This window comes from Lampris incognitus, chromosome 2, assembly GCF_029633865.1.
Source record: "Lampris incognitus isolate fLamInc1 chromosome 2, fLamInc1.hap2, whole genome shotgun sequence".
Taxonomy (NCBI): Eukaryota; Metazoa; Chordata; class Actinopteri; order Lampriformes; family Lampridae; genus Lampris; species Lampris incognitus.
This window is the reverse complement of record NC_079212.1, coordinates 78,690,923-78,713,856: the sequence shown is the minus strand read 5'-3', so window position 1 is coordinate 78,713,856 and position 22,934 is coordinate 78,690,923. Positions and strand designations below refer to the sequence as shown.

The 22,934-nt window shown below is 48.3% G+C and overlaps 1 protein-coding gene across 1 annotated transcript in view; it reads left to right on the top strand.

Moving 5' to 3' along the window:
* LOC130130505 (dihydropyridine-sensitive L-type skeletal muscle calcium channel subunit alpha-1-like) overlaps positions 1 to 22,934 on the top strand; it is a 357,791-nt gene that overhangs the window by 307,840 nt on the left and 27,017 nt on the right. Inside the window, exons 27-33 of the mRNA XM_056300217.1 lie at positions 8,789 to 8,899; positions 12,743 to 12,826; positions 15,762 to 15,809; positions 16,622 to 16,648; positions 16,747 to 16,872; positions 17,446 to 17,511; positions 17,608 to 17,699. Coding sequence (XP_056156192.1) covers positions 8,789 to 8,899; positions 12,743 to 12,826; positions 15,762 to 15,809; positions 16,622 to 16,648; positions 16,747 to 16,872; positions 17,446 to 17,511; positions 17,608 to 17,699 — 554 coding nt within the window. The remainder of the gene's footprint in view (positions 1 to 8,788; positions 8,900 to 12,742; positions 12,827 to 15,761; positions 15,810 to 16,621; positions 16,649 to 16,746; positions 16,873 to 17,445; positions 17,512 to 17,607; positions 17,700 to 22,934) is intronic.

The following is a 22,934-nucleotide window of genomic DNA, read 5'->3' as shown; positions in this document are numbered from 1 at the left end:
TCTGATTCTTGACCAAATCATTTCAGGCCTTAAGACGGATGGTACACATTCACTGCTTTGATCCTACGAGCCTGCGTACTGGACTCAGGGCCCAACCACTGTATCATACGATCAAGTTCCTCACTTACTGTAAGGTTTAGTCCCTCGATGGTGCCCAGGAAGATGGATTTCCAGCTGAGATAATTCTCTGGACGATCATCAAATTTGTTCATCCCTCCAGTCACCAGCTGGCTTCTGGCAAGGAACCTGGCGAGCTCTGTTGTGGTGTTATGTGCGTCGTATGCAGGATAGCTGCATTCTGTACACCTATTTTCTTGCTGTCTGATCTGTTGCCTTGTGGTGGGGAGACATACTGCTGTGAGTTACTCCTGGGGTATAATGGGGTTGACTGGTGCGGCAGTGGAATACCTCTCACTGGTTTGGGTTGAGGTGTGACGTGTGCTCCTGAAGTGTAGTCATCTTTCTCTTTCTGTGTGTGTCCAATGAACTTGCGGTTCGAATGCTTAGTCACATACTCCCTGACTCTCTGTTGTGAAGTTGGTTCCAGGGGAACAAACTCCGTTTCTTTGAACTTTTCCTGAGCTTCAAATTCTACAGTGGCTACTTCCAAGACCTCTGCTTTAACGAGTGCTGCCTCAGCTTCTTTTTCTTGTTGTATTATGTCTAATCTTACTCAAGGCGAGCTTTCTCCACTTCCAGGTCCATCTCTCTTTGAGCATAAGCTATTCTAGCGTGGGCTGCTTGCGCTTCAGCACGCGCCTTAGCTGCAGCTATGCTGGCTCTTGAGGAGACTGTCAAGCGTGATGAGCGTGATGAACATGATAAGCGCAATGAGTGTGATGACTTTAAAGAGTGGCCTGAGATAGACCCACTCTCTAGATCTTCATGTGACCTAGTTTGGTGTGCATGATTCTCTTCTGCTTTATTGTGAGGTCTACCGTTGTCCATGACAACAGGTGAGTGAGCACAGTGGTGACTTAGGTGTTCAATGGCTGACTAATCTAACTTTAATGTTGATGCTTAAGTCAGAATCCGGCATCCAGTTTACATCCCTCAACAAATAGTCATCATTTCACTGTACTGTGTTCCCTCAATGTCCTCCCAATGAGCCTATACTGAGTTCAACAGTCAGCTAAACTCTTATTTGCATCATCATCATCGACGGTCACTCGGGGTCGAGTATGACTGTCCTCCTTCTTGGTCCTTGTGGGTCTTCATGTGGGCGAAGATGCCGATCCTGGAGCCGTATATTTTGGTGCAGTGTGGGCAGGGGTGGGTGGTGGTTGTCGTGGGATTAATTTGGGCCTTGCAGAAGACAAGCACAGACTCAGAAAGAGTCTGCGCTTGTCTTCCACAGCATGGCGGAGATCATTATTACATAGCGCAGCTCCTTCCCAGGCAAGTTTTCTCCAGGTCGCCCTGTTGGTTGCTGTGTCCTCCCAAGACTTAGGGTCTATATGGCATTTTTTGATGTTCACTTGGATGTTATCCTTATACCTGTTAGGGTTTGTGGAAGACCCCAAGCGCACGACACCAAGCAGCGATAGAGTTCGCAGAAACTGGCATACTTTGTTAACAGTTCATACAAAGGTCCGACGGGACAACATGCACAGCAACGAAGAGTCCGGCGAGTCGCTTTGCGGGTAGTCACCAACAAACAGGGAAAAAGGGAAAAAACTCCGCAGAGAAAATAGCAAATCCACGGGTTGAGATAAACTCGGAGAGAATACACAGGGAGGGAAGCGTAACCACTTCAACGAGGATGTTACGGTACGAACTGGCAACGGGTTCCAGGAGACCAGCAAACATAAGCCAAGCCCTGACGACTAAGCCCAGCCTTGACGAGCTGATTGGCTGCAGGCGCGGGATGGGCGAGCCGTAACAGTACCCCCCCCCTCCACGGGAGCCACCAGGCGACTTGCCAGGCTTGTCGGGATGGGAACGATGAAACTCCGTGAGCAGCCCAGGGTCCAGGATGAGCTGGCGGGAGACCCAGCTACGTTCCTCCGGACCGTAGCCTTCCCAGTCCACCAAATACTGGAACCCCCATCCTCGGCGCCGGACGTCCATCAGCCGGCGGACCTTCCACTGAGGGTGCCCATCCACAATCTCAGGGGAAGGCGGAGCCTGGGCCCGGAGGCATCAGAGGACTGTGGGAGACAGGCTTAACCCGAGACACATGAAAAACAGGACGGATCTTCATGGAAGCCGGAAGCTTCGGACTCACCGCCGCGGGACTGAGCACCTTCCTGATCTCAAAGGGCCCGACGAACTGGGGGTTCCGCTTCTTCACAGTGGGCTGAAGCGAGAGGTCCTTCGAGGACAGCCACACCCTTTGGCCTGGTTGGTACGTAGGCGCTGGGGACCGGCGTCAGTTGGCTCCCCGACTGGTGCGCTCAGCTGCCCAGAGCAGAGCAGCTCTGGTCACCTCCCAGACGCGACGACACCGGTTCAGGTGGGCCTGCACGGAGGGAACTGCCACTTCCGACTCCTGCACAGCAAAGAGAGGTGGCTGGTAGCCCAGGGACACCTCAAAAGGTGAGAGGCCAGTGGCAGAGCTGACCAGGGAGTTGATGGCATACTCGACCCAGGGGAGGAACCGGCTCCAGGAGCTGGGCTTCTTGCCTTGCAACGCACCGGAGGGCAGACTCCACGCTCTGGTTCATCCTCTCCATCTGCCCGTTAGTCTGTGGGTGATATCCAGAGGAGAGACTAACAGAGGCACCAAACCCCTTAGAAAAAGGCCCGCCATACCTGGGAGACGAACTGGGGCCCTCGGTCCGAGACGACATCCAGGGGAAGGCCATGGAGATGGAACACGTGGCTCATCAGGAGGTCCGCCGTCTCAGAAGCCGATGGGAGTTTGGGGAGGGCCACCAGGTGCACTCCCTTACTGAAGCGGTCCACCACTGTCAGGATCACAGTGTTACCCTGGGAGGGAGGCAGTCCAGAGACGAAATCCAACGCCACATGGGACCAGGACCGGCTTGGAGTTGGGAGGGGCTGCAGCAGACCCGCAGGTGCCTGGTGAGAGGCCTTGCTGCGAGCACAGACGGAGCAGGCCTTTACGAAGTCCCTGACGTCGTTCTTCATGGTGGGCCACCAGAAACGCCGAGCCAGTAAGGTGAAGGTGCGGTGGACACCCAGGTGGCATGCAAACTGACTGGCATGGCCCCACTGAAGAAGCCGGGGCCGGACTGAGTCCGGGACGAACATACGGTGTGGAGGCGCGTGGCTCGGGGCGGGATGGGAGCGCAACGCCTGCCTGACCACGGTCTCGATGCCCCAGGTAATCACGCCCACCACCCTGGCCTCAGGAAGGATGGGAGCCGGCTCCTCTGTAGCTGGCTCCCTCCTCGGGTGTTGTCGGGACAGGGAGTCTGCCTTCGTGTTGCGGGACCCGGGGCGATAAGTCAGCGTGAAGTCAAACCGACTGAGGAAGCTGGCCTACCGACCATTGAGACGCTTCATTGCTCGGACGAACGTCAAGTTCTTATGATCAGTCCAGATGGTGAACGGCTGTTCCGCCCCCTCCAGCCAATGGCGCCACTCCTCCAGAGCAGCCACCACTGCCAGCAGCTCCTGGTTACCGACATCGTAGTTCTCCTCGGCAGGGAGGAACCGGCGAGAGAAGAAGGCGCATGGATGGACCTTCTGGTCAGATGCTGACCGCTGGGAGAGGACAGCCCCCAACCCGGTGTCCGAAGCGTCCACCTCCACGATGAATTGCCTCTTGGGGTCGGGCTGGAGAAGGACCGGGGCGCTGGCGAACCTCTCCTTGAAGGACTGGAACGCCGAGCGGGCAGCCGGGGACCAGATGAACGGCTGGGAGGGGGAGGTCAGCCTGGTGAGAGGTTCTGCCACGCGGCTGTAGTTCCTGACGAACCTCCTATAGACGTTCACAAACCCGAGGAAGCTCTGGAATTCCTTCCGGGATGTGGGATCGGGCCAGTCCACCATGGCCTGGATCTTGTGGGGGTCGGCCCGGGTCTGTCCCCTCTCAACGACGAAGTCCAGGTAGTCAACGGAAGGGGAATGGAACCGGCACTTCTCTGCCTTGACGAAGAGCCGGTTCCGGAGGAGACGTTCGAGTACCCGGAGACATTGGGCATGACAGGAGGAGCTCCACTCCATGATGGTACCGGAGGCCCAGGCGATGTGTGGCTCATGCTGCATGAACCAGGGGCGCCCTAGGATCACAGGGACTAACGGGGACTGAATAATGAAGAACTGAAGTCTCTCCACATGGTTCCCGGCTATGGTGAGAGAGACAGGGTGGGTGCGTTGGGTGACGCTGGCCAGGCAGCGCTCATCCAACGCGAAGGCCTCCATGGGCTTCTCCAGCGTCTCTAGCGGGATGTTGGCCTGGGCAGCAAACTCTGAGTCCAGGAAACATTCATCAGCTCCCGAGTCGAGGAGTGCACCCACCGTGAGCCGATAGTCAGCCCAGGCCAGGGTAACACTAACCAGATGGATCTGTGGGGCAGGACGGCGGGAACAGGAAAGGCGGCTCACTAGGATCTCCCGGGGCCCCAGTGAGCCTAGTCTTTTGGTCGAGTGTGGCAACTGCTGATCAGATGTCCCTTCTGGCCATAGTAGAGGCACTGACCCGCCTTGAATCAGGCCTCCCGTTCAGCCGGACTAAGGTGCGTGCGCCCCAGCTGCATAGGTTCCTCCCCCGTCGTGGTCTGGGGCGCGGAGGGAGAAACGGCCACAGGGAACGTGGGGCGAGCAGGAGTAGGGGTCCTGTCAGGAGTGCTGGACGACTGGGGAATGGATGGGGATCCACGCAGGGCTCGCTTGCGCCTCCTCTCCCGGAGGCATCCATCGATGCGGATGGCGAGCTTGATCAGGTCATCGAGGGAGGTGGGCTCCTCCCGGGTGGCTAGCTGGTCCTCGACAGCCTCGCTGAGACCTCTCCGGAAGGTGACCCGAAGTGACTGGCCGTTCCAGCCGCTCTCAGCTGCGGCCAGCCTGAACTCCACCGAGTAGTCTGTGACACTGCCACTGCATTGCTGAATATTGCTCAGCCGAGCACCAGGGTCCTGGCCACAGACTGGATGGTGGAATACCTTCCGTAGTTCCGCCACAAAGTCCTCGTAGGTGAAGCAGAAACTGGCCCTCATGGACCAGGAAGCAGTGGCCCACTGAGCTGCTCGGCCTGTGAGCAGGTTGGTCACGTAAGCGACACGGGCAGCATCAGACGTGAACATGCTGAGTTGGTGCAGGAAGACCAGCTCACACTGCATGATGAACGTGGCACAGGTCTCGAAGTTGCCATCAAATGGTCGTGGACTGGAGAGGTAGGGCTCCCGGGGAACTGCGCTGAGCTCCACAGGGTTGACTGGGGCAGCGGGCCCAGGGGGCGGGTTACCCACGACTCCAGGAGCAGGCTGGCCTGGCAGCTGGGTGGCGAGAGCCGCCGTGATGGTCTGCAACTGCCGCAGGATCTCTGCTTGTTGGTTCGCCAACGCCGCCTGCTGGCCCGTTAGGTTATCCACAGAAGCCTGGACGGGCTGGACCCGAGTCTGGAGATCCCTCACAGCAACAGAGGCCGCCTCTAACTGCTGGGTGTGGGAGTTGGTCAGGCGGATCTGTTCGATGAGAGCTGCTTGAACCGGACTGGTTGGTACGCGCTCTGTGCCGGCTGGGGTCGTCATGGCCAGTTTGTACTGTTAGGGTTTGTGGCAGACCCCAAGCGCACGACACCAAGCAGAGATAGAGTTCGCCGAAACTGGTGTACTTTACTAACAGTTCATACAAAGGTCCAACGGGACAACATGCACAGCAACGAAAAGAGTCCGGCAAATAGCTTTGCAGGTAGTCACCAACAAAGAGAAAATACGGGAAAACTCGCGGGTAATCCAAATTGCGGATGCGGCAAGATGATTCCGCAGGGAAAAAACTCCGCAGAGAAAATAGCAAATCCACGGGTTGAGATAAACTCGGGAGAGAATACACAGGAAGGGAAGCATAACCACTTCAACGAGGATGTTATGGCACGAACTGGCAACAGGCTCCGGGAGACCAGCAAACTTAAGCCCAGCCCTGACGACTAAGCCCAGCCCTGACGAGCCGATTGACTGCAGGCGCGGGATGGGCGAGCTGTAACAGTACCTTTTCTTTTGACCTCCCGGGTCACGTTGTCCTGTGAGAAGCTGGGAGTATAGGACTTGTTTTGGAAGGCGAGAGTCAGGCATATGGATGACATGGCCAGTCCATCTAACCTGGTGTTGGGTGATGGTGGCAGTGATAGCGGGAATGTTAGTCCCCTCCAGGACGCTGGTGTTGGTGCATCTATCTTCCCAGGTGATCTTGAGGATTTTTCGGAGGCACCTCTGATGATGTGCCTCTAGTGCCTTCAGGTGCCTGCTGTATTTGGTCCAGGATTCTGATCCATACAGTAGGATGGGCAACACTACCACTCTGTAGACCAGAATTTTCGTCCTGGCGTGGAGGTCGCGGTTTTCAAAGACCCTTTTCCTCATCCGCATCAGACCACTAAGGAACAGACAGGTGAGTATTTGGCAGGTTTAATATGAAGAAGTGTGAAATGATAGTTCCATAAAAAGGAAAATAAACAAAAGGATGGCATTAGATTGATGCAGGATTGCAACACTGGACCACCTTGCTGCTATGTATGAGTGAGAAGAAATCTATTTCCTGATATTCTTCTTCTTCTATGAACTTAACAGGGAGTGAACGTAAAGGACAGGGAATACAAATAAAAGTCAATAGTCTGCAGTACTCAAAACTGACACTAGACGGGGCGAATCTATGAAGCGTTCCAACACACCTTTCTTAACATTACCTGCTGTCGTTATTGAAATCTACTACGATACCACAAACGGGCGACGAGGATCCCCAGCGTGTTATTGCTGACTGGCCGACAGAATGTCTCATTTCAGTATTTGCACACAGTTTATAGCAGTTCGCTCATGTATAAGTTGTTTGCTGTCTCGCTGTTGTGAATAAGACAAATGTTCATTTTCACTTTCCCAGTAGCGACAAGGTGCTACCTGCTGTGTGCTAAGGGTTGGCTGCAGACAACGCGGAGGCAGGAGATGTAGACTGGCGTCACGTGTCAAACACGGTACACCGGTTAAGCTGTACACAGTGTAGGCGAAAGTGTTTGGCCATATTTGTTGTGCATCCTCCCTTGCACGAAATAATTTTGCCACAGGCGTTGCACTGTGTCGAAGCCCCACTTTCGACAGTCGCTTGCTCTGGTCCATGATGGCGCACATTTAATTTGCGGAGGCGGAAACTATGGAAGCGGATGCCACCACCACAGAAACTGAAACTAACTTTAGCGCGAGTGAAATGCATGTAGGAACCAATGGACAAAATCGAAATTTGAATTTCTTAACGATTCCTTTGGAAAGGGTATTTTGGCCGGTTCTTTCTCGATGCCCAGCCCTGTTCAGAACCATGTGTCAGTAGTTCAGAACCATGTGTGTGTAGTTCAGAACCATGTGTGTGTTGTTCAGAACCATGTGTGTAGTTCAGAACCAGGTATGTGTAGTTCAGAACCATGTGTGTGTCGTTCAGAATTAGGGTTGGGCATCGTTTGGACTTTAATTATTCTGATTCCGATTCTGTTTTTCGATTTCGGTTCTTAACGATTCTCGATTCCAGTTCTTTGAGAGGTGGGGTCAAAACAGGTCACATGCTTCTTTCACAGAAGAAAAATGTATTAAAAAAACTTTATACAAGCCATTCTGTTAAGAACGGATCATTCATGCGAATGTCTCTTTCTCATATTTACATTTACAACAACTGTCTTCATACATGAAGAAGAAAAAAATACAGACACAGTCACACCCTGGTCCGGACTACCAGGTATTCAACTCCTTAAATTAGAAGCAGTTCTTTAAAAAAAAAAAGAGTATATCTGCCTTCTTAGGCTATATGCACGAGCGTTGTGTTGTGTCCTGTAATGTTTATACTGTCCCGCCGCTAGGAGGCACTGCTGGATAATGACATGTGTGTTCTACGCAGTAAGAAGAAGATAATATACGATAGTAGCTGCGCATGTAATACTGGACGCTTATCGATCTCAGTAAACCTTTCTTAACTTTACCTGCTGTCGTTATTGAAATCTACTACGGTACCACAAACTGGCGACGAGGGTCTCCAGCGTTTTACTGCTGACTGGCCGACAAAGTGTCACATTTCAATATTTGCATACAATTTATAACAATTTTCGCTCACGTATAAGTTGTTTGCTGTCTCGCTGATGTGAATAAGACAAAAGGTATTAATTTTCACTTACCCGATAGCGACGAAGTGCTGCTTGCTGTGTGCTCAGGCTTGGCTGCAGAGGACGCCGAGGCAGGAGATGGAGACCGGCGCCACGTGTCAGACCCGGTACACCGGTTAAGCTGTACACCGAGTAGGCCAAAGTGTTTGGCCATATTTGTTGTGCATCCTCCCTTGCACGGAATAATGTTGCCACGGGCGTTGCACTGTGTCGAAGTCCCACTTTCGACCGCCGCTCGCTCTGGGCCATGATGGCGCGCAGTTAACTTGCGGAAGCGGAAACTACGGAAGCGGATGCCGCCACCACGGCAACTGAAACTAACTTTAGCGCGAGTGAAATTTATGTAGGAACCAATGGGCAGAATCGAAATTTGAATTTCATAACGAGTCCTTTGGAAAGGGTATTTTGGCCGGTTCTTTCTGGATGCCCAGCCCTTTTCAGAACCATGTGTCAGTAGTTCAGAACCATGTGTGTGTAGTTAGGAATCGTGTGTGTGTAGTTCACCGGTTGTGCATCTCTCCACAGCACTGTAACCAGTCAGACCACGTGACCTACTTGTCAGACATGCTGAACGTGATCTTCACAGTCCTCTTCACCGTAGAGATGGTCCTGAAACTCATGGCTTTCAAAGCTAAGGTCAGTAGCACATCAAAATAATACTTTTTACCCATCATTCATTTCAGTAAGCACACATTTTAACAATGAGCTCTTTAACATGTGTGGACTATACCAGTAAGGTTTAACAGGTGTGGACCACACCAGTTAGGTTTAACATGTGTGGACCAGACCAGTTCGTTTTAACATGTGTGGACCAGACCAGTTAGGTTTAACATGTGTGGACCAGACCAGTAAGGTTTAACATGTGTGGACCAGACCAGTAAGGTTTAACATGTGTGGACCAGACAAGTAAGGTTTAACATGTGTGGACCAGACCAGTAAGGTTTAACATGTGTAGACCAGACCAGTAAGGTTTAACATGTGTGGACCTGACCAGTAAGGTTTAACATGTGTGGACCAGACCAGTAAGGTTTAACATGTGTGGACCAGACCAGTAAGGTTTAACAGGTGTGGACCAGACCAGTAAGGTTTAACAGGTGTGGACCAGACTAGTAAAGGTTTAACAGGTGTGGACCAGACTAGTAAAGGTTTAACAGGTGTGGACCAGACCAGTAAGGTTTAACAGGTGTGGACCAGACCAGTAATGTTTAACAGGTGTGGACCAGACCAGTATTGTTTAACAGGTGTGGACTAGACCAAGAAAGTTAAACGTGTGGACGACACCAGTAAGGTTTAACATGTGTGGACCACACCAAGAACGTTTGACATGTGTGGACCAGACCAGTAAGGTTTAACAGGTGTGGACGAGACCATTAAGGTTTAACATGTGTGAAACAGACCAATAAGGTTAAACATGTGTGGACCAGACCAGTAACGTTTAACATGTGTGGACCACACCAGTAAGGTTTTAACATGTGTGTGGACTACACCAGTAAGGTTTAACATGTGTGGATCAGACCAGTAAGGTTTTAACATGTGTGGACTGGACCAGTAAGGTTTAACAGGTGTGGACCAGACCAGTAAGGTTTAACAGGTGTGGACCAGACCAGTAAGGTTTAACAGGTGTGTACCAGACAAGTAAGGTTTAACATGTGTGGACCACACCAGTAAGGTTTTGACAGGTGTGGACCAGACCAGTAAGGTTTTAACATGTGTGGACCACACCAGTAAGGTTTTAACATGTGTGTGGACCACACCAGTAAGGTTTTAACATGTGTGGACCAGACCAGTAAGGTTTAACAGGTGTGTACCAGACCAGTAAGGTTTTAACATGTGTGGACCAGACCAGTAAGGTTTAACAAGTGTCGACCATACCAAGAAGGTTTAACGTTTGAACAAGATCAGTAAGGTTTTAACATGTGTGGACCAGAGCAGTAAGGTTTAACATTGTGTCGACCAGATCAGTAAGGTTTAATATGTGTGGACCAGACCAATAAGGTTTACCATGTGTGGACCAGACCAGTAAGGTTTTTACGTGTCTGGGCCAGACCATTAAGGTTTAACATGTCTGGACCAGACCAGTAAGATTTAACTTGTGGACCAGACCAGTAAGGGTTAACATGTGTGGACTAGACCAGTAAGGGTTATTGTGTGGACCAGACCAGTAAAGGTTAACATTGTTTGGACCAGACCAGTAAGGGTTAACATTGTGTTAGGTCTGCTTTGTTCCACCTTGTTTAAACCAGTAACCATAACAGCAACTACAGCAACATGCCTGTAACACTTTATTTTAGGAGATTGGAAATTACCTAGCTATTTCCTAGTAATAAGGTGGTAGTTTTTACAGGTAATTTTACAGCTATCCCTAACCCAAACCCTAACCCCAAACCCTTACCCTAACCCTAACCCCTAACCCTAATCCAAATTACAAGTTAATTTCAACCTTATTTCTAAGAAATCACGTGATAATTACCACCTTATTACTAGGAAATCATCACGTAATTTCCGACCCCCTAAAATTAAGTGCAGCCAACTTGCCTTCTCCGACGAGTGTACCTGAATATTCATTTTGCAAAGGTATAAAAGATTAGTAGTATATGTAGTAATATATGTAGTGTATGTACTAGTATATGAAGTGTATGAGTAGTTATGGTTTGAAGAGAAAGAAGAAAATGTATTGTGAACTGTAAATGTAAATGTAAGTGAACAGGTTGAAGGAAGACGTGAACAGGTTGAAGGAAGATGTGATCAGGTTGAAGGAAGACATGAACGGGTTGAAGGAAGAAGTGATCGGGTTGAAGGAAGACATGAACAGGTTGAAGGAAGACGTGAACAGGTTGAAGGAAGATGTGATCAGGTTGAAGGAAGACATGAACGGGTTGAAGGAAGAAGCGAACAGGTTGAAGGAAGAAGTGAACAGGTTGAAGGAAGACGTGGACAGGTTGAAGGAAGAAGCGATCAGGTTGAAGGAAGACATGAACGGGTTGAAGGAAGAAGCGAACAGGTTGAAGGAAGAAGTGAACAGGTTGAAGGAAGAAGTGATCAGTTTGAAGGAAGAAGCGAACAGGTTGAAGGAAGAAGTGAACAGGTTGAACGAAGAAGTGATCAGGTTGAAGGAAGACGTGATCAGGTTGAAGGAAGAAGTGAACAGGTTGAAGGAAGAATTGATCAGGTTGAAGGAAGAAATGAACAGGTTGAAGGAAGAACCGAACAGGTTGAAGGAAGAAGCGATCAGGTTGAAGGAAGAAGTGAACAGGTTGAAGGAAGAAGTGAACAGGTTGAAGGAAGCATGATGGGAAGAAAATAAAATGTGTTTGAAAAGTTAATTTGTTTCATGTGTGTTGCCAGCATCAACAAATATTAATTCTATTATTATTTTTACGTAATTTTACTTATTATGAACATGACTGATTCATCACCAGTTCTGTCTTCGCTCTAGATTGTTAAACGGTTGTGGGGTATTTAGAGAACCAGCTCTTATATGAATGTGTTATTGTTATACCGTCTCTGACATGCAAGTCACAGGCACAGGACAACGAAGATTTTGCGTCCTGAACACTTGTGGGTGTATTTTATGGACTTTGGGCTGCTGATCACGAAATTCGCCTTCACATTTACCTATCACATACCGTTTTGTAGGTATAACCTATGTTTGTGATGTGCCGTCATGTTTAAAGTGTGTTAGTGTTTTACCCACAAAGCAGCGGTGTTGGTCAGTCCAAGCCTGCCTGGGCATGCACTCAGGGTAGCTGCTCTGCAGATGTTGTCTTAGGCAGCCAGGGCATGCGTAGTCAGGTTAGATGCTGGCAGACAGGCTAAACACGTGGCGTCTGGGTAGCGTGGTGGTCTATTCTGTTGTCTACCAACACGGGGATCGCCAGTTCGAATCCCCGTGTTACCTCCGGCTTGGTCGGGCGTCCCTACAGACACGATTGGGGTGGATATCTGTGGGTGGGAAGCCGGATGTGGGTATGTGTCCTGGTCGCTGTACTAGCGCCTCCTCTGGTCGGTCGGGGCGCCTGTTCGGGGGGGAGGACTGGGGGGAATAGCGTGATCCTCCCACGCACTACGTCCCCCTGGGGAAACTCCTCACTGTCAGGTGAAAAGAAGCAGCTGGCGACTCCACATGTACGGGAGGAGGCATGTGGTAGTCTGCAGCCCTCCCCGGATCAGCAGAGGGGGTGGAGCAGAGACCGGGAGGGCTCGGAAGAGTGGAGTAATTGGCCAAGTACAGTTGGGGGGAAAAAAGAAAGAGCTTCATGTCTCACCATGAGTCATGGGATGACTCACGTGACCATCTAAGTCAGCGAGAACAGCTGATGACACCTGACAATGGATCAGCTGTCATTAGAAGTAAACAGAGCTGGCTTATTCAGTTGTGTTCACAGTGTTACACACCACACACACACACACACCACACACACATACCACACACACCACACACCACAGGTGATGCTCCTCGCCATGTGTGTCTTGCTGCAGGGCTACTTTGGAGATCCCTGGAACGTGTTTGATTTTGTCATCGTGGTTGGCAGTGTTGTTGATGTTACTCTAAGTGAGATTGACGTAAGTACCATGTCTTATCTCTCTCTCTCTCCCTCTCCCTCTCTCCCTCTCTCTCGCACACACACACACACACACACACACACACACACACACACACACACACACACACACACACACACACACACACACACACACCCCCAGCGGAAGGACACACTATCACAGTTTTGTGTTTACACGTCAGTGTTCATGTTAAATGTTAAGGAGCAGCTGCTTTATGGAAAACTGGTGTTTCCTCCACTTCTGCTGAGGCAGGATGTTCTGTTTTCTTTCTGTAATGCCCGAGTTCAGGCCCCATCAACGTCCCGTTAAACACGGACCTGCAACTTCTTCCGTGCTGCTGTTGCTAGCAGGTTGATAGGGTTGCATAGCCTACCATGGTACTATGGTTTTATGTCACTTATCATGTGAAATATGATGTGAATTATAATGAGAATTACAATGTGAATTATGATGAAAATTGTAATGAGAATTATGATGAGAATTATAATGTGAATTATGATGTGATTTATGAGAATTATGAGAAATATAATGTGAATTATAATGTTAATTATGATTTGAATTATGAGAATTATGATGAGAATTATAATGTTAATTATCTTGTGAATTATGAGAATTATGATGAGAATTATAATGAGAATTATAATGTGAAAAATATTGTGAATTATAATGTGAATTATGATGTGAATTAAATTAGAATTATAATGAGAATTATGATGTTAATTATGAGAATTATAATATGAATTATATGAATTATAATAATTGTAATGTGAATTATGAAGTGAATTATAATGAGACGTGAATTATGACATAAATTATGAGAATTATGATGTGAATTATGAGAATTATAATGAGAATTATGATGTGAATTATGAGAATTATAATATGAATTATAATGTGAATTATGATGCAAGTGATAATGAGAATTGTGATGTGAATTATGATGTGAATTATAATGAGAATTATGATGAGAATGTGGTGTAACATCTCCTGTTTTAAAATATTTTATACTGAAGTTGTTGAAGATGCTATTTTCAGCTATGCATATGTGGAAACATAATTTTACTAGTAATGCAGTCATTCGGCAAGTTCTTCATGATGAGCCTCACTTGCAGCGTTTCCAGTTGAATCTGCTGTACAGAAGTAAAATAAAGACACATGTTGAGGCAGGCCCGGCTGATTACCACACATGTTGAGGCAGGCCCAGCTGATTACCACACATGTTGAGGCAGGCCCGGCTGATTACCACAGCCTCCCATGTTGTAAAAGTGCCATGTTCAAAATGTTTGATTGTTGTTTTTTTGGGGGGGGGGGTCCCCTTTTTCGCTCCAATTGTACTTGGCCAATTTTCCCACTCTTCCAAGCCGTCCCGGTCGCTGCTGCACCCCCTCTGCTGATCCGGAGAGGGCTGCAGACTACCACATGTCTCCTCTGATACATGTGGAGTCACCAGCTGCTTCTTTTCACCTGACAGGGGGACGTAGCGCGTGGGAGGATCACGCTATTCCCCCCTGTTCCCCTCTCCCCTGAACAGACACCCCCACCAACCAGAGGAGGCGCTAGTGCAGCGACCAGGACACGTACCCACATCCAGCTTCCCACCCGCAGACACGGCCAATTGTGTCTGTAGGGAGGCCCGACCAAGCCGGAGGTAGCGTGCGGATTCGAACTGGTGATCCCCGTGTTGGTAGGCAGTGGAACAGACCGCTATGCTACCCGAACGCCCTGATTTCTTCTTTTTTTTTTGTGGAAATGTGTCTTGTCCGATTAACACAGGCACGCTTCTGGCATCAGCAGCTGTTTCAGTGATGACAGTCTGAGGCGTCAGCTGTAGAGTCGGCAGCAGCTGATGGGATCCTCTGGCTTGTGTATGGCAGCCATGTCAATGTGACGTAAGGCAGTGCCTTTGTTATGCAGTTGCATTTCATCATGCATGTTCATCACATATGCTGTCCTGCAGGAGAGGACACACTCTCACGAGCTTCTGCAGGCACTCTCTTACTGTTAACACACGCTGAGCTGATTCCATGATCTACTGAGCTGGATCAGACTGCATTCTCATTGTAAATGAATTGCTCTAGAGTTGGTTTGGAGGCACACCACCTTTTTTTGGCATTCTTAGACTGACTGTTTTTGTCTGTACTCGTGCACCATTGTTGCCTTCACATGTTTCCAACCAAGTAAGCCAAACAAGGGAGGAAACACTCCGAGGTCAGAAATAAATGATCCAAACAGACTTAAGTGTGAAACCGCCCTAACAACAGTCTTGAGATGCTTCTCATCTATGATGTTGGTTAACTATTCTTATTTCTGTTTTACAATGTTGTCTTCTCTCTGTCCTCAATTTTTTCATGCAGTCTTTAGGTTTTCCATTGTTACTTGCAAACCTTGTAAGCTAGAGTCCCCTAGTAAGCTAGAGTCCCCTCGTAAGCTAGGGTCCCCTCATGAGCTATAGTCCCCTCATGAACTAGAGTCCCCTCATGAGCTAGAGTCCCCTCATAATCTAGGGTCCCCTCGTGAGCTATAGTCCTCTCGTGAGCTAGAGTCCCCTCATAAACTAGGGTCCCTTTGTGAGCTATAGTCCCCTCGTGAGCTATAATCCCCTCATAAGCAAGAGTCCACTCATAAGCTATAGTCCCCTCATAAACTAGGGTCCCTTCGTGAGCTATAGTCCCCTCGTGAGCTAGAGTCCTCTTGTGAGCTTTAGTCCCTTCATGAGCTATAATCCCCTCATAAGCTAGAGTCCCCTCATAAGCAAGAGTCCCCTCATAAGCAAGAGTCCCCTCATAAGCAAGAGTCCACTCATAAGCTAGAGTCCCCTTGTAAACTAGAGTTCCCTCATAAGCTAGAGTCCCCGCTTGTTCCCTGTTTCACCATGTATGGCTGTTAACGCCTCCTGTTGGACCTCATTTGTTTGTACCTGTTTGTCCTCCCACAGGCGGCGCTGGCCTCCTCGGGAGGGCTGTACTGTCTCCATGGCTGCACTGTAACTATTCATTCATTTCTAGTATCGTATGACAGCTGTTCAGATGTTGCATGGACATGTTTAATCCCTCTCTGGTGGTTACATGACTTACACTCTGTAATGTCTTCAATTTCTCAGCAGTGTCAATTTTACTTCCAAACTACGTAATCATGTTGAGCCAATATTGGCCTGTTGTTGTTGATTCCAACATCTTGCCTTTACCTTAAAGTGGTGTTCTCGAAGATTCTCGTTTAAATAAATGTCCCTTAAGTGACTACCTTTCACCGAGCAAGGGGGACCATGACAGTCCAGCCTGCTGGCCAGTGTTGAGAGCCCTGCATATGCAGCAAACTGGAGAAATACAACCGGTTGTCTGTGGCAACATTCCTGCCAAATATGCCAAGCATCGAGATGGTAGTGAGATGATGTACATCCCCCAGAAGAAGTAGGTCCACCAGAGAGGACTGGCAGAACAAACTCTCTGTTTTACTGTTGTGCCACACAACCTTGTTAATGGTTTTGAAATGACTCCTGGGAAGTTTATGCCAAAAAAAGAACGCAACTGGAATCTTCAAGCTAGCCACTTTAAAAATGTGTTATTCTAATAATCCACCAGTTCACACCCAATGATTCCTGTCTGTAATTTCTTATATGTGTAATATTAAGATTTTTAACTCTTAGATGGGATTTCGCATGCGTTCACAAATTTAACCTTAAATGCAAACTCTGTAATGATGACATGTCAGCTGGCTTTTAATGTAAACACCCTGCTCACATTATTGGTGGAAAATAATACATTATACCACTTAAATAACTATTTTTGGCTATTCTAGGAAGTGGATCCAATGCAAGCGATTGCGGTAAGTTGCTGTGGATTTTTGTTTCCATCAAAGTAGACAAAATACATCACCCGGGTTTCTCCAGCTACCCATTTCCTTTTGTCTTCTGTCCTGAAAAGTCCTCTGAGAACATGAGTGTGTCCATCACATTCTTCAGACTGTTCCGTGTCATGCGTCTGGTAAAACTGCTTAATCGCTCTGAGGGAATACGGAATCTTCTGTGGACCTTTATTAAGTCCTTCCAGGTAAGTATTAAACAGAGACCTGCCCAGACACTTTGCTTCTGATTGTTTCCTGTTTCTTCCTGTCATGTAATGAGAGGTTTGTTGTAGGCCCTGCCCTATGTAGCCCTGCTCATCCTCATGCTGTTCTTCCTCTTGTTGTAGGCCCCGCCCTATGTAGCCCTGCTCATCCTCATGCTGTTCTTCCTCTTGTTGTAGGCCCCGCCCTATGTAGCCCTGCTCATCCTCATGCTGTTCTTCCTCTTGCTGTAGGCCCCGCCCTATGTAGCCCTGCTCATCCTCATGCTGTTCTTCCTCTTGTTGTAGGCCCGGCCCTATGTAGCCCTGCTCATCCTCATGCTGTTCTTCCTCTTGTTGTAGGCCCCGCCCTATGTAGCCCTGCTCATCCTCATGCTGTTCCTCCTCTTGTTGTAGGCCCGGCCCTATGTAGCCCTGCTCATCCTCATGCTGTTCTTCATCTTGTTTTAGGCCCCGCCCTATGTAGCCCTGCTCATCCTCATGCTGTTCTTCATCTTGTTGTGGGCCCCGCCCTATGTAGCCCTGCTCATCCTCATGCTGTTCTTCCTCTTGTTGTAGGCCCTGCCCTATGTAGCCCTGCTCATCCTCATGCTGTTCTTCATTTATGCTGTGGTGGGGATGCAGGTATTACACACACACACACACACACACACGCACACACACACACACATGCACACACACACACACACACACACGTAAATTATGTTTTATGTTCTGTAGATATTTGGGAAAATTGCCTTGGTAGATGGGACATACATGAACAGAAACAACAACTTCCAGACCTTCCCACAAGCTGTGCTGCTATTATTCAGGTGGGTGTCCTACTATTATTCAGATGGGTGTGCTGCTGTTATTCGGATTGCTGTGCTGCTGTTATTCGGGTGGGTGTCCTACTATTATTCAGATGGGTGTGCTGCTGTTATTTGGGTGGGTGTGCTGCTATTATTCTGTGGTGAACGTAGAAGGAGTGACAAAGGTAACCTTTCAGTCTCCTTTATTGAACTCACGCAGAGACGGGAACTTAAAAGAAATGTGAAACAATACGTGGGAGTCATCTCATCCACCTGAACAACAATGTTGATCATGGTTTCAGTACCAAAGTTACACAATATAACAGAACGGTAACTACAATTATACCAAACTAAATAGTAATCACAAACACATAAAACACTTGCAAAACATTTAATAACATAACCGACAATCTGAACACAGTGCCCGATGGGTAAGACAGGAGGGCACAATTCTAACAGGGTAGCCTCTTTGCTACAATTCGGGTGGGTGTGCTGCTATTATTTGGCTGGGTGGCCTCTGTGTTGTGGAACCCAAAAATCTAAGGTGTTTAAAGTTAAACACTCCCATGTGACAAATGTCCATTCTGTCGTCTCTAGCTCTAAAACCACACAACTCAAACTGCACATGTTGTAAAGCTGAGTATTTGGACCCAATTGCAGAGAAGAGGCAGTTTGTAAAGTAACAAGTCTTTTACTGGACTTCAAAAACACCACAAAATAACAAAAGACCACTGCACAACAGGGCAGGCAATAACGCTAACGAGAATACACATACAAAACTAAACGACGCAAAAACACTCACAAAGAGGAGGCAAAGGAAACACGCTCACACAGAGGAGGCAGACAAGGGTTTAGGAGATGAGGGTTCAGGAGACGCGGGTTTCCACAAATTAAGGTGAAGCTTTTCGACCTGGAATGTCTGCAAAGCACCCGGTCAAATAGTCTCCAGCACAGGTGCACCTAATCAAAGGCCAAGCAGTACGCAGGTGCCACTCATACTGGCTGATCGCAGGCCGATAGGGAAATGTCACCTGTTGGCTGCTGATCCTCTGGCGAGTGATCGTGTCACATGTGCACAATTGTCTGTATCATGTATATGATACAGTATCATCTACATGATACTGTATCATGTGTACAGTATCATCTACATGATACAGTATCATGTATCATGTATATGATACTGCATCATATACATGATACTGTATCATGTGTACAGTATCATCTACATGATACAGTATCATGTACATGTATCACATACAGATCTGAAAGTGATACAGTAACAGTATCATCTACATGATACTACTACTACTACTTTTGACAGCTCCCGTTAGGGGGCGCCACAGCGGATCATCCGTTTCCATGTCTTCCTGTCTTCTGCGTCTTCCTCTGTCACACCAGCCACCTGCATGTCTTCCCTCACCACATCCATAAACCTCCTCTTTGGCCTTCCTCTTCTCCTCTCCCCTGGCAGCTCCATATTCAGCATCCTTCTCCCAATATACCCAGCATCTCTCCTCCACACATGTCCAAACCACCTCAATCTTGCCTCTCTTGCTTTGTCTCCAAACCGTCCAACTTGAGCTGTCCCTCTAATATACTCGTTCCTAATCGTGTCCTTCTTCATCACTCCCAATGAAAATCTGAGCATCTTCAACTCTGTCACCTCCAGCTCTGCCTCCTGTCTTTTCATCAGTGTCACTGTCTCCAAACCATACAACATAGCTGGTCTCACAACCATCCTGTTAACCTTCCCTTTAACTCTTGCTGGTACCCTTCTGTCACAAATCACTCCTGCCACTCTTCTCCACCCACTTTGGGCAGTTGACCCCAAGTATTTAAAGTCATATGCCTTTGTCACCTCCACTCCTTGCATTCTGACCATTCCACTGTCCTCCCTCTCATTCATGCATAGGTATTCTGTCTTGCTCCTACTGACTTTCATTCCTCTTCTCTCCAGTGCATACCTCCACCTCTCCAGGCTCTCCTTAACCTACACCCTACTCTTGCTACAGATCACAATGTCATCCGCAAACATCAGAGTCCATGGAGACTCCTGCCTGATCTTGTCCGTCAACGTGTCCATCACCATTGCAAACAAGAAAGGGCTCAGAGCCGATCCTTGATGTAACCCCACCTCCACCTTGAACCCATCTGTCATTCCAACCACGCACCTCACCATTGTCACACTTCCCTCATACATATCCTGCACCACTCCTACATACTTCTCTGCAACTCCTGACTTCCTCATACAATACCACACTTCCTCTCTCGGCACCCTGTCGTATGCTTTCTCTAAATCTACAAAGACACAATGCAACTCTTTCTGGCCTTCTCTATATTTCTCCATCAACATTCTCAAAGCAAACATCACATCTGTGGTGCTCATTCATGGCATGAAACCATACTGCTGCTCGCTGATCATCACCTCTTCTCTTAACCTAGCTTCTATTACTCTTTCCCATATCTTCATGCTGTGGCTGATCAACTTTATACCTCTGTAGTTGTTACAGTTCTGCACATCGCCCTTGTTCTTGAAAATCGGTACCAGTATGCATCTTCTCCACTCCTCAGGCATCCTCTCACTTTCCAAAATTGTGTTAAACAATCTAGTTAAAAACCCCACTGCCATCTCCTAAACATCTCCATGCCTCCACGGGTATGTCATCAGGACCAACTGCCTTTCCACTCTTCATCCTCTTCATAGCTACCTTCACTTCCTCCTTCCTAATCCACTGCACTTCCTGATTCACTATCCTCACATCATCCAAACTTCTCTCTCTCTCATTTTCTTCATTCATCAGCCCCTCAGAGTACTCCTTCCACCTTCTCAGCACACTCTCTTCGCTCGTCAGCACATTTCCATCTCTATCCTTGATCACCCTAACTTGCTGCACATCCTTCGCAGCTCGGTGCCTCTGTCTAGCCAATCTGTACAAGTCATTTTCTCCTTCCTTAATGTCTAACCTGTCATACAACTCACCATACGCCTTTTCCTTTGCCTTTGCCACGTCTCTCTTTGCTTTACGCTGCATCTCCTTGTACTCCTGTCTACTTTCTTCATCTCTCTGACTATCCCACTTCTTCTTTGCCAACCTCTTCCTCTGTATACTTTGCTGTACTTCCTCATTCCACCACCAAGTCTCCTTGTCTTCCTTCCTCTGTCCTGATGACACACCAAGTACCTTCCTAGCTGTCTCCCTCACTATTTCTGCAGTGCTTGCCCAGCCATCTGGCAACTCTTCACTACCACTCAGTATCCGTTGTAACCCCTGCCTGAACTCCACACAACAGTCTTCCTTCTTCAACTTCCACCATTTTATCTTCGGCTGTGTCTTCACTCACTTCCTCTTCTTGGTCTCCAAAGTCATCCTACAGACCACCATCCGATGCTGCCTAGCTACGTTCTCCCCTCTCACCACCTTGCAGTCTCCAATCCCTTTCAGATCGCGCCTTCTACATAAGATATAGTCCACCTGTGTGCACTTTCCTCCACTCTTTTGCGTCACCCTGTGTTCCTCCCTCTTCTTGAAATATGTATTCACCACAGCCATTTCCATCCTTTTCGCAAAATCAACCACCATCTGTCCTTCCACATTTCTCTCCTTGACTCCATACCTTCCCATCAACTCCTCATCACCTCTGTTTCCTTCACCAACATGTCCATTGAAGCCCGCTCCAATCACCACTCTCTCCTCCTTGGGTACCCTCTCCACCACGTCGTCCAACTCACTCCAGAATTCTTCTTTCTTGTCCATCTCACACCCGACTTGCGGGGTATATGCGCTGATAACCGTCAGCAATACACCTTCGATTTCCAGCTTCATACTCATCACTCTGTCTGACACTCTCTTCACCTCCAGCACGCTCTTGACATACTCTTCCTTCAGAATGACCCCTACCCCATTTCTCCTCCGCACCATGGTAGAAGAGTTTGAACCCACCCCCGATACTCCTGGCCTTACTCCCCTTCCACCTGGTCTCTTGCACACACAGTGTGCCTACCTTTCTTCTTTCCATCATGTCAGCCAGCTCTCTCCCTTTACCAGTCATAGTGCCAACATTCAAAGTTCGCACTCTCACCTCCACACGCCTACCCTTCCTCCTCTCCTGCTGCCTCTGGACATGCCTTACCCCTCTCCTTCTCCTTCGCCCAACAGTAGCATAGTTTCCACCGACACCCTGCTGGTTAACAGTACCGATGGCAGTCGCTGGTAACCCGGGCCTCAACCGATCCGGTATGGAAATCTTATTTATGATCCGCATATTTGATTTGGCAAAGATTTTGCACCGGATGCCCATCCTGACGTAACCCTCCCCATTTGTCCGAGCTTGGGACCGGCACTAAGAATCATGTAGATAACCCAGCCACTGATGTATCATATACAGATCTTAAAGCGCAAGAGGTAATTTAGACTTGAAAGAGCAAGCGATAACTAAGCTCTGTTTAGATTAGTTACTACTCAAGATTTGTGAATTCGCTCCCAGATCTTCAAATGCATACTGAGATTTATAAATGGGGGCGGCACGGTGGTGCAGTGGCTAGCGCAGTCGCCTCACAGCAAGAAGGTCCTGGGTTCGAACCCTGGGGTAGTCCACCTTGGTGGGTCGTCCTGGGTCGTCCTCTGTGTGGAGTTTGCATGTTCTCCCCATGTCTGTGTGGGTGTCCTCTGGGGGCTCCGGTTTCCTCCCACAGTCCAAAAACATGTAGGTCAGGTAAATCGGCTGGACTAAATTGCCCCTAGGTGTGAATGTGTGTGTGTGTGTGTGTGTGTGTGTGCTGGCCCTGTGGCGGCCTGTCCAGGGTGTCTCCCCGCCTGCCGCCCAATGGCTGCTGGGATAGGCTCCAGCATCCCCGTGACCCTGACAGCAGGATAAGCAGTTTGGATAATGGATGGATGGATTTATAAATGGGCAACCAGATTTGCAAATCCATGCAGAGATTTGCAAATGTGAACTGAGCAGGGCATGCAAACTGATTTTTTTTTCCAGTCGGTTCATTCAGAGCAGAAACAGTATTTGAACATTTCTGTTCTTGCGTTCTGCCCCAACTTATCATTCCTGAACCCATCAGGATAAAATAAAGTACCAGTTATTACCATTCTTAATGACATATATTTCAAACAGAAAAAATGTATATCAGGATAAAAAATAAAATTTAAAATTAGAATATTAACATCAATTTCATAGAGTCTGAATGCATGCAGTATGCTTAACGTGGCCTTTCACAGCTGGAAGAAGGCATATTTCATCACAAAC